The 12069-nt window shown below is 44.9% G+C and overlaps 1 protein-coding gene across 5 annotated transcripts in view; it reads right to left on the reverse strand.

Moving 5' to 3' along the window:
• Positions 1–12069, reverse strand: part of COL16A1 (collagen type XVI alpha 1 chain) — a 133125-nt gene that overhangs the window by 90695 nt on the left and 30361 nt on the right. For all 5 annotated transcript variants that reach the window (XM_079988016.1, XM_079988015.1, XM_079988013.1 and 2 more), the window contains exons 4-5: positions 11110–11227; positions 878–1001 (exon numbers count right to left, since the gene is read on the reverse strand). In XM_079988016.1, the coding sequence (XP_079844142.1) occupies positions 878–1001; positions 11110–11227 (242 nt within the window). The remainder of the gene's footprint in view (positions 1–877; positions 1002–11109; positions 11228–12069) is intronic.

Below are 12069 nucleotides of genomic sequence, written 5' to 3' on the forward strand. Positions count from 1 at the left end.
CATTGACAGCAGCAACTGTGACTCAGATGAGAAGTGGCTGGCTAGGTTTGTTGGACCAGCAGCACCAAACAAGGGGAATTACAAATGAGGAGTCAGATCCTTTGGAAGGTCTCAGTGATGTAGCCACCCCAGCACTCCACTCTTTCCCCTCTTACATCATCCAGGTGAACTGAGGCCAGTTCACTCCTGTGGCAGCTTCACCTCTAATCCTGGCACCCTCTGCAGCACTGCGAGTGCCTGACTCTAACTTGTACTCTCAGGAGGAGCCTACGGCTCAGTCTGGTTTGGAGCCACCACTGTGGGTTCTTCCATCGCCTGGGTTGGGGCCTTGGAGGGGTGATCTTGCCCTGGAGACATAGAGGGCTCCAGCCCACTCTTGGTCTTTATGGGAGCAACTTGCTTACTTGGGAGCTTTCCATGGTGTTGCATTGCCCCAATAGAGCAATCTTCCACCATCTAATAACCTCCAGATATTTAGGATTACAATTCCCACCATCCCTAACCACTGACCATGTCGGCTGGGGCTGATGGGAGTTAAAGCCCACAACATCTGGAGAGCACCCATTTTGAGGAGGCTGCATGTGCCACATTTCCTGGGTGAAAGAAAGATAAGTGGGCATGGGTGCAGATAGCAACTGCATAGGTGGCGACAGCTTTTGGAATCTACAAGGTACAGCAGCTCCACTGGAAACTTTGCCCATGTGGATCAGGTGGGTAACAGATCCACTTTTTCCTTGAGTAGTACTATGTGATTAAGCTTGGGGCTGGCGGAAGGAGAATAGGAAGCTGGCTGCCTTCAGTGGAAAGAAGAGGCACATGATAGGACAGAAAGAGCCACAAGGCCCTGGAAAGGATGCATCATGCTAGTGTGAGGTACCTGGGGGTACCCCTGACGATCGGTGGCCTGGAAGAGGTACCAGTTCTCTTTGCTGGTCTGTTTCTTCAAGAGTAGAGTCACCACCAGGGTGAATTCATCAGGCAAGCCCCGGGGGAACAGCTGTCTGGGAACAAAGGGGAGGGGAGAGAAGTGAGGAAAGGGAGGCAGCCATTGGGGGCAGGCAAGAAGGCTCTAGAAAGGCAATACAGCAATTCATGACATCATTCCCATGGAGGGACATTTTGCCTCAAGGACAATGCTGGATGTCCAGTGGCAGCCATGCCAATGAAAGTAGTGATAGCAGGTGGGTCTTTTGCTTGGGATACGTATGTGCATGTAAAGAAATGAAAAGGGGGGAAAAACCATAGGAAAATAGAAACCACAGTCACCTGTTCCCCCCACCCCCCAACACACAAAGTGGAAAAGAATAACAAAAACCCTTGACAATATATTACACCATAATCTTGTCATCCTTGCTAGAACTGAATTCAAAACGGTGTAAAAGCACAATATATTTTGACGTAACCCTGAATCCTTGCTGTATTTAATAAATGGCTGCCAATTTGTTGCTAATTTATCTTGTCTTTGTCTTTTCCCTTTCATTTTGATGTAATCAGTTAACTTGGCCATTGAGGTAAACTCCCACATTTATGGGAGTCACCTCGTATTGAGTTCATGGTTTATAAGTAGCCTTATAAATTATTATTTTGTTTCTACGGTTATTTATGAACTGCCAGTTGATAAGAAAAATATTGTGGTGGTGTGCACCAAAAAGTTCAGTAAAAAATCATGGACAAAACATCATAAAACATAGATCACTAGTCTGACTCACTATAAAGCAGCCTCCTCTTTGCAAATACACCAAGCAGACACTGAATCAAAGCTTGCACCTTATTTTCAAGGAGACTAATTAAACAATCACAGAAAATGTTGGGAAAGATGTGTACCAGTCCATAAGAACACATATGCTCTCACACACGTTAGATGGAAATGAAACTTTAATTGGCAGATTAATCAACAACAGCTGTAGTTTATTCAGTGGGGTGGGGGTCCCATTTCATTGTGAATGTTCAATTTCTGTCGGGGTGTTGTTGTTGTTTTGCAGCTATTTTGGCTCTGGTGACTTATGGAAAGAAAAAGAACATATTAACAATGACCTTTCCCTCTAATGAGTGCTCACTTTTGTTTATTAAGCAGTAAACTATCTTTCACTTTCTTCATTTTTCCAAAAAAGGCATCCATGTGCAATATGCCAATTTATTTTAATTAACATTAATATATCTAAAGACAGATGATTACTCAAAGGATTTGTGGTTAATTGGTCAGCCTATAATAAATCCCTTCTACCAGCCCACTAAATCATTTCTTACTGCAAGCATAATGTGGGTTCCAGTTGAGTTTCCTTTCTTTCATGCAAAAAAATCATAAAAATATATTAACAAAGAAAATCTACAATACAATTCTAAAAACAACAAAGCAGCAATGAAATGGAATAATAAAACACAGAAGGAGCATTAAATTAGAATTCATTCTCTGGGGGCTCTAATTAATTCAGAACTGCACCTCAGAATGAAATAGTCATAAGAGCTTGCTTAACAGAGGACAAAGAAGGGGTTGAGCAAAGATTTCTTAGGGTCAATACCAACTAGGCCTTGTCTCCCATCACCTCAACAGGCTTGGGAACAATGAGAATCATATAATTGTAGAGCTGGAAGGGGCCATGAGGGTCATCTAGTCCAACCCCCCCCCATGTGGAAATCTTTTGCTCAATGTGGGGCTTGAACACACGACCCTGAAGTTACAAGTCTTGTGTTCTGCCAACTGAGCTATGTAACATGTAAGGGCCACACAGAGCTGCAATTCCCAGCACCCTTAACAGTTCCCAGATTCTTAGTGGGGAAACTTATAGTGTAAATGTGTCTCAGATGGAGCTCTCAATGATTTTCATTCCTGAGTACTCTTGCTAGCCCCAGACCCTTCCAGAACAGACTTATGCAACAGCCATGATGCCTGTTTTTGCTTATTTCCCTCTCCTCTTCCTTACCCCTCAAGTACCACCATGTCTATAACACTGTAACTCATTATTTTAAATCATAAAACAATGCGGGTGTGTTGACAGTACATAAAATTATAAATAGATGAAAACAAGAGGCAAAGCTTCCCTCATTATTGTGGACACCACAGAAGTACCCTCTGCCCATGCTCAAAGGCACAGTGGCTCTGTCAGATAGGAAAGGAGGTAACCCTAAAAACCATTTAGAAGCTTCTTCCCCCCCAACCCCCCCATAAATAACACTTTAAAAGGATTACTATAATGAGGTCATGGTAGACATAGAGTGAGTCCAACAATTTTGCTCCAGTAGCAACAGCAACCACTAACATCTGTGTTCATTTCTCAGGACATTCAAAAAGAAAAACAGCAGCAACAACAACTCATATCCAGTCCAGACAGAATCAGGAGATTTGGAAGCCAAGCAGAGCAGAAATCAATTTCATCTGTGGAATCCATCCTACTATTGCAACATTCATTGCCCATCAGTGACCAATTCTGGGGCTTGGTCAACACCAGTTATTTATGCCAAGTTTTTCCACTACAGAGACTTCCCCTTGCATCACATGGTCTTTGTAGAGGTGCGTCAGGAATGAGCTGTTATTTGGATGCCAAACATAGGTCAGAATCAGAGCCCTTTGACTTTTAAGAGGTGAAGTTCTGCCACCAGGGATGGGAGAGAAATTCAATTCTGTTCGCATGGAAAGGCAAACCTACCTAATTCACACTATGTTAGACAATACAGGCACTGAAATGTAGCCATCCCTCAAAATCCATACTTTTCGGAATTTTGCAGTGCAGTTCTTCCAGCAGACAATGTTTGCAAAAATTCAGTCATTGGGGGAAAGGGTGCATAATGGCAAAGAACAAATTACTGAAAATAACATGCAAACATACCGTATATTAGGATAAATTGCTTGCAAAATATGTATGTTAGTCAAACTGTATACAGAAATGTATTCATTAGGATACATTTGCGCTAAAAGGCTTATTAATTTTCATGAGGATATTTTTTTAAAAATAATAATAATCACAAATTGTTCTGGAAATATGGAGAACTGAATTTAAGATTGGAAAAATGAGAAACTGAGAGAAGTGAAATTGACAGATTTTTCTATCCCCACCTGACAGGGGCCTTTAAAACATCAAACCTGCCACCAAACAATGGAGACATCAGTGGCAGGACAGGAAAGCTATTTCAAAAATTCTCTACATCGGAATTTTTCCATAGGCTTTGGAGTATACAGTCCTGTACATATAAATAAGTGCATGCAAAATTTGTACAAACCTATGCCCTCTTTTTTCTGATAATGTATTTTCTCTTATTTGGTAAAACATAAATGACCACCCTATCTTAATACGAGCATATTTGTTTCATAACAGCATTTATACCCCCCCCCCTTTAGCATAAGCGTCTACCCTATCTGTGTTCGATTGTTTGCATGGTTGCATTTACGGTTCTTTGGATCCATTTTTTAAAAAAGAAAAATCCCTGATGCATACTGGTGCATTGATGAGATATTACACAACAGTATACATGATGTGATGAAGCACATGGTTGGATCAAGATCATTTTGTGGAGTGTTCCATTAAGATGCAAGTAAGTAATGTACATAAAACACTACACCGCTCAAAGCAAAACTGGAGCTGCTCTCCCTAAAGCTGACCCCACCTCCAGCTGCTGTCGGAGTTGGGAGAGGCTTCCTCAACCTTAGCCCTCCAGATATTTTGAGACTACAATCCCCATCATCCCTGACCACTGGTCCTGCTAGCTAGGGATCATGGGACTTGTAGTCCAAAAACATATGGAGGACCGAGGTTGAGGAAGCCTGAGGTAGGAGGAAAAAGGCAAGGTTGGAGAGAAGTAGGTGGTGCAGGTGGTGGTGGTAGCCGTGGTGAGCAATGTGCTCATCAGGGCCTGGATCTGCCGCTGCTTTCAACTGTCCCCCAGTCTGCCACCTGAGACAACCGCCTCACCCCACCTCATAGGCAGGCCGGCCCTGGAGGGGTGGTTTGATTTCTCAGTTTTTGGTGGTTTGCATCAGTGGAGAAAGATGCAGATGAAAAGAGAGAAGAGAAAGCAGGGGAGAAGCTGCCCCTGAGCCAATTCTGATGTTAATTTTAGAAATTCTCCCCAGTAAAGGAATGCAGGAGGAATTGTAGACGGAGCAAAGGAAAGCATCAGATCAATAAATGAACCGAGCTGGGGAAATCCTCTTATCCCTAGCCAGAGGCACGATAAACAGTCTGATGTTTCTCTCTCTCTCTCTCTCTGCTTAGGGCTGCTAAAACAGGGAGAGGTCGTCAAGCATCTGCCAGGCCGACAGACATGGTTGGTGGGCCACATTTGCATTGACTTCATCAAAATTATCGGCAATCATGGAGATCAGGCTGCATAACTTGTGAGTTGCCCCCCACCCAGGCTGAAAGCAGTTTCACAGTATCCTGCATGGAGGCTCCACATGAGTTGGATAAACTGCCATCCTTTTTTTTTTTTTTTTTGCTGCCAAGCTGAGAATGCAAAGAAAAGGATGTAGAGCCAGGACGGAGGGGACAAGCACTTTGCATGCAGCAAGAGCAGGAGTTGAAATCTCCCTGCTTTGAACACACCACAGACTGGCAGGCGTGCCAATGCCACACTTTACTAGCCCATTGCCGCCGCTGCTTTTCCTAACCTGGAAAATAACTCTGAGTTCTTTCCACTGTTGACTTGCAGCAGCAACAACTTCTGATAAGAGAGTCTGGCAGGCCAGAGTAAAGAGTAGTGCCTGGTGATGGGGGAGAATGATAGCAGCCTTTGCAAAAAAAAGAAGAACTGCACAGACGGTTTCCTCATCAGTCTCAGTGTGTGGGTGGAGAGCTTTTCTGTCCCCTGGTCTCAGGCTCCCCTACCCAGCAAAGGAATGAGACCAGAACTAATACTTGTTGGCCCCTGCACCTCTGGCATTGCCATTGTACCGGATGCACATTGATCTGCTTGTTGTCTTCTTGGAAGCCCTGCTCCAGGTCGTTTGTCTTTCATTTGCTCCTCTCTCTGTGTTTATTGTGGGGTCATCGTGCCTGGCTCATGAATCACCAAGGCAAAACAAGAACCAGCAGAAGGAGATCATAACAGAGGCGCCCTCGGCTAGCCAAGCGTTTAAACAAACACACTTATTCCCAACTGCCACAGCGCCCATCCCTACATTAAGAAACTGTTTAAAAACTGTCAATGAAGATAAAGAGAGAGGGAGAGAGAGGGGGGGGACCCCAAGGGACTAAAAGGAAATGTTTTGGCACTGTCAAATTCAAAAAGGAAAGGCAAATATATCTCTTTACTTTTTCTCCACTGTCTAATTTCAGATTCACTCCACAGCTCGGTTCCAGCCACTGCTCACCAAGGGCTCTGCCCTAGAGCTTCTTCTCCACCTTAGGCCCCACAAGATGAACTGAGAGATAAGAAAGGAGATAGCACAGTAGCCATGTTAAGCAATCCACTATTTTCTCAGACTCCCTTTTATAATAAAGCAATAGTCATACTGACCTGCCTTACAGGGGTGTTATATTGTGTACAATTTTTAAAATATACTTGAAATATGAAAATATATGCATATGAACCTGCTTGTAATCTATTATTTGCTTCTGAACCCCTGCTTATGTGCTGACCAATGAAACCAGTTAGGATGGCAAGACAGGGACTTCTCAGCGGTGGCCCTGCAGCACCCCTTGCTTGGACCCTTCAGTTCTGGCATTCAAGAAAGCTTAAACATTTATACATATCTTTTTAGTTATTGCGATTTCTTAGGAGCGTTTCGGTGACTGAAATCAGAATTCAGTTGTAAGATTTTCCACGGACTCCCTCTTTGTCTTTGTCTTTGTCTTTGTCTTCTTTTGGCCCTCACTGTTGTTTCCTTTGAAGCTGGTACTATCTGAGTGGTCCTGCTCCATATGTGCCCCTGAGAGGTGACTGCACGCCTTCTGCAGACAACTACAGACTTGTCTTCTTTGGAACAGAACAAAAGCAATTGCTAAGAAGGTGGAGGGGAGGGGAGCACTCTGAAAGGAGAGCCACGGCAACTGTTCTGCCGTGCACCAGCTATTTCCAATGCCCTCAATCCTTTGTAGCAGAGCCTCCTTCCCTGAAGGCTGAATTCCAGGTGTCTGAATGAGCATTAAAGCAAAGTACCATCATACAGGCTGGAATATATTTGTGTTGGATGTTGGTGGCACCATCGGGATCTAGGCAGCCACTAGTCTCTTTTCTGCCACGCCACATCTTCTGAGCGTGGGTGGGGCAGGTGCTCTGGCTTAGTGGTTGAGGGGAAAACTGTGTCAGGAACCCCAAGGCACTTAAATTAGTGTTGCGATCATCCTCTGCTCTTTTCCTCTTGGCTTTCCATTTTGCTAATAGTTGAAAATACTTCTTCAGTGGGCACTGAAGACCCAAACATGGTGGCTTAAGTAAACCTTACCAAAGAAAATAGGAAGAGCCTACTGGATCAGGCCAATGGTCCCTGAAATCCAGCATCCTGTTCTCACTGTGGCCAACCAGATTACTGTGGGAAATCCACAAGCAGGATTCAAGCACAGGAGAACTCTTTCCTGATGTGGTTTCCAGCAACTGGTGTTCAGAAGCCTCCAGCCATGGAGGCAGAGAGCATAGTAGCCATCAATAGCCTGCTCCACCATGAATTTGTCCAATTCTCTTTTAAAGCCATCCAAGGTAGTGGACATTGCTACTTCTTACAGGAATGAGTTCCATAGTTTAAGCATGTGCTGTGTAAAGAAGCACCATACTTTTCCATGTATAACATGAGGGTTTTTTCTTAGAGACTAGCGTGAAATTTTTTGGATCATCTTATACATGGGTAGTTTAGAGTTGGGTCATGGGATTGGTCAGTGTTGATTGGTGGGAGCGGTAATGGCTGCTGCTGATTGGTTGCTGTGTTGGCGATTTGCTTCAACAATTCTGGAGAATTTCCCCCCATTTTCTTAAATGTGAGTCCCCCAAAATAGGGGGTGTTTTATACATGGAAAAATACGGTATTTTCATCTGAATCTTCCAATGTTCAGCTTCACTGGATGTCCACAAATTCTAGTGTTGTAAGAGAGGGAGAAAAAATACTTTCCCCCACTCACTTTCTCCATGCCATGCGCCATTGTATAAGCTTCTATCATGCCACATCTAACACAGCTTTTCTCTGAGCTGAAAGTCTCAAACACCATAACCTTTCTTGAAAGGGGAGTTGCTCCTTCCCTTTGATCATTTTGGTTGCCTTGATGGTCTTTCATGGCCGATGGCTACTAGCTATGAAACACTCCCCAGCCTGGGTGGGAGTGGAGAGAACAAGGTAGGCAGTTCTGGAAGAGAAAGAGATAGACTGAGTTCTGGCAGGGAGGAGCATTTTTACTTGAAGATCTTCCAGGCAATCAGATGCACAACAAAATGTTGTGTTCCGTCCTCAGTATGTTCTCTACTGCCTTTGCTGCTGCTGCTGCGCACATGTGCCCGAGTGCCCAGGGCTCTTCCATTTGCATCTTCCCCTTCACTGTTGGAGCAGAGTCTTCCTCTCCTCTCCTCTCCTCTTCCTCCTCAAACTTGCAGCTGCAGGCGAGTGGAATGTTCTGTTTCTCCCAGGGGGAGCTGCTATTTCTGGCCTCTTGCATCTCCTTCTACAGGCCTCATGAGGTAGGATGGCAGGAGGGAGGCTGTATGGAGGAAGGGATGGTCTGAAGCACCACTCCAGACTTCATTTCAGGCTCAGTTGAAACAGGCTTGCTGGGTTGTGTGTGCATTCACTTCCATGCAACCACATGCATACATGCATGGTTTTTCCTGTTGTTGGATGGGAGTGGGGGGACACCACTGATATCCCCCCCCCCTTTACTGATTTTATGTTCCTCTGCAAACTCCAGAGTTGCCTGAGAATGTAGATGTCTTCCCCTTGTTTCCTGCTGGTCCTGCTTTGCCTACAGAGCTGTTGGCCCAAGCCACCCAAGTTCAATGTTAGAGGGAGGCTACTGTGTAAACTGACATGGTGGGTGTGTATGTGTGTTTTGACATTTGTGAAGATTGGAGGTCTTGCTGCTTTCAGTTTTACTTATGTTGCTGTTTTAAGTTATGGTTACAGGTCACCTTTATGAGGTTTATCAAAATGTTAATCTTATTGTATCGTAGTGCTTAAATTTTAAACAATCCTTACTGGTGGGTTTCTGTGTGTGTGTTTTGCTATTCTCCGTTCTGCATACTTTTAAGTGCCAAAATGCACAGGAACAATAAAGCAGTCCCATAAACTGGGAACTGAGTGCAGCTGTGCTTTCTGATTTACTTCATGGGGATCAAAAACCCCAGTGCCTGAACTGAAGCAAGTCCTGGAAAGGAGACGAGTCCTTGCAGCACCTCCCCTTTTAGACATTAAAGGCTGTCCTACATGCAGAGGCAGGAGAAGAGGGAAGCCAGTTTCTAAGCCTGCTTTTTCTGCACTGCTGCTGGGTCCTGATGAAAGGAAAGGCCTAGCTAGTAAACAGCTTAAGCTGCTTCAATCTACCCGTCTAGACCCGTCAGGCTGCCTGCCAAGTTTCAGTGGAGGAAGGAAAACACACATGGTGCAGGGATTGCATAATGGCCCTGGCAAAGGATCAAGTCCTTTGCTCTTGTGCTGTGATTTACTTTCTAGGATTAAAACATCCTTCCAGCCATCAGGCTGTGGCTGTGGCTGAGGCACCCACACAATCCTTACTCAGGGAGACTGCAGGCTCTTTTATAGAGTTAACAGGGTAAATTTATTTGTGTTTGAGGCTGGTACCCATTGGGCACCCTGCCCAAGACACACCCCAATGAGATGTCTACTCCCCAAGGACTATTTGATTTACTACATTTCCATCCTGCCTTTCCTCACTGGAGCTTAAGGCAGCATGCATGGTTCCTCTCCCCACCTCCATTTCATGCTCACAACAACCTTGTGAGGAAGGTTAGGCTGGGAGATGGTGACTGATCCCAGGTCACCTGGTGAGCATCATGGCTGAGTGGGGATTTGAACCTGGATCTCCCTGAGCCTAGTCCTGCACTTGCATCATGAAAGCACATGGGCCTCTCATTTGCCTTCATCCAAGAAGCTCAAGGGGCAGATATGGTTCTCCCACTCACAGGCCACTGACTTATCCTTACAACAAGCCCATGAGGTGGGCTAAGCTGACCGGTGCAGAGCAACTGGCCCAAGAACACTCAGAAGTGGGGATCTGAAGCTGAGCCTCCACAACCCAATGCAGATTGAATCACGCTAGCTCTGAGGTGCAGTGGAGAGCAAGTCGAGATCCTTTTCTTGTGTACTGCTGTCAAACCAGGTGCTCCCCTCATCTTTTATTTGTGCACCTGATTATTCCTGCCCAATTATTCCTAATATTTGTCCCTATGGTTAGCTCTTGCACTGTACAGAATACCTTGAAGATATAGGTACATACTCAAAAGGCTGGAAGAGGAGGAGGAGGAGGAGGAGGAGGAGGAGGAGGAGGAGGAGGGGGAGGAGGAGTTTGGACTTGATATCCCTTGATATTCCCTTAAGGAGTCTCAAAGTGGCTAACAATCTCCTTTCCCTTCCTCCCCCACAACAAACACTCTGTGAGGTGAGTGAGGATGAGAGACTTCAGAGAAGTGTGACTAGCCCAAGGTCACCCAGCAGCTGCTTGTGGAGGAGCAGGGAAGCGAACCCGGTTCACCAGATTACGACTCCACCGCTCTTAACCACTACACCACACTGTATTTCTGCAGGTTCAAAATTTACCACTATTCCACCAAGCCTGGGGCAAATCATTCTGTGCACCTCTGCCAGCCCCATCCGCAATATGGGAATTCATGACACATGTTGCAAGGTTGTTGCGCAATTGCCGGAGGTTGTACACCTCTGCATACCAGTTGCTGGGATTCACACATGAGAAGAGTGCTGTTGCATTCTGGTACTGCTTGTGAGCTTCCCATAGGCATCTGGTTGGCCACTGTGAGAGCCAGCAGGGATCCAGCAGGTCTGCAGAGATCCAGCAGGGTCTTACAATAAGCTCTATTGTTATCTCTGCAATAGTGAATACTCAGTTCCTAAATGGGAATAAATAAGACCCACTTGGCTTAATAACTTGAACGACTGCACTGATGACTTGAGGCACATGCAGCCACGTACTAGTTTTTGGAATCGAGAGCAGGCATACTCACTCCGTTGGTCGGACCAGAGGGGTGCTGCCCAGTCGCAGGATCATTGGGCCTTTGGGATTGCGGATCTTCTTAATGGCTGAGGTCTTCAGCAGAGCAAACCTTTTAATTAGATTAAATCCTGCCAAAGACAAAGAAGAGAAAGGAGCATAGCTTGAGAGTCCAGCCTCCCATACCGACGCCCAAGTTCCCATTCTCCCTTTACAGACAAGTTGCTGGGGCAGGTTAAACTCCGAAAATGTGAGAGAAAGTAGAAAGTGAAAGGCTCTGTGTGGCATTACAAAAAAACCCACAGTTCATCCCTTTTTTTGTCTGTTTATTTTAAAAAATGTATTCCCTGGTTGATTGAGAGTTTTATTTTTGGAATGCCACATTTTGAAATATTCTTTGGTTAGGGCTTGTCCTGTCACATTTAACTTGTTCACATGCATATTATATAACCCCTGTTGAGCTTGATACTAATCAATTAGTGTTCATTTCATTAGTTTTCATTTATGAATCACTTCCTGTGAAGGATCTCAAAGCAATTTTCACATTACCATAGAAAACATATATTGAACAATTACATTGCTGTAAAAACAATGTCAAAGCATTTGCATGTGTAAAAACAATTGCAGATCAAATGCTGATGCCTCTTGGGATGGAGAACTTCACTTATTTAAATAGGAAAGGCATTGAAAAATGACAACGGGCACTTTTGCTCCAACAAATTCTGGAGGCTAAGACTCCCTCAGAAGGTGGTGGACTCTCCTTCATGGGAGGTTTTTAAACAGAGGTTGGATGGCCATGTGTCAGGGATGCTTTAGCTGTGATTCCTGCATTGCAGGGGGTTGGGCTAGATGACCCTCAGGGTCCCTTCCAACTCTACAATTCTATGTTTCTGTAATTCTATGAAATGCTAGGTCATTGTGGGTTACTCTCCACACTGCCCATCTTTCTTCCAAGCTTCAAGACCAGAATGCT

This window comes from Podarcis cretensis (assembly GCF_951804945.1).
Source record: "Podarcis cretensis genome assembly, chromosome: 8".
Classification (NCBI taxonomy): Eukaryota; Metazoa; Chordata; class Lepidosauria; order Squamata; family Lacertidae; genus Podarcis; species Podarcis cretensis.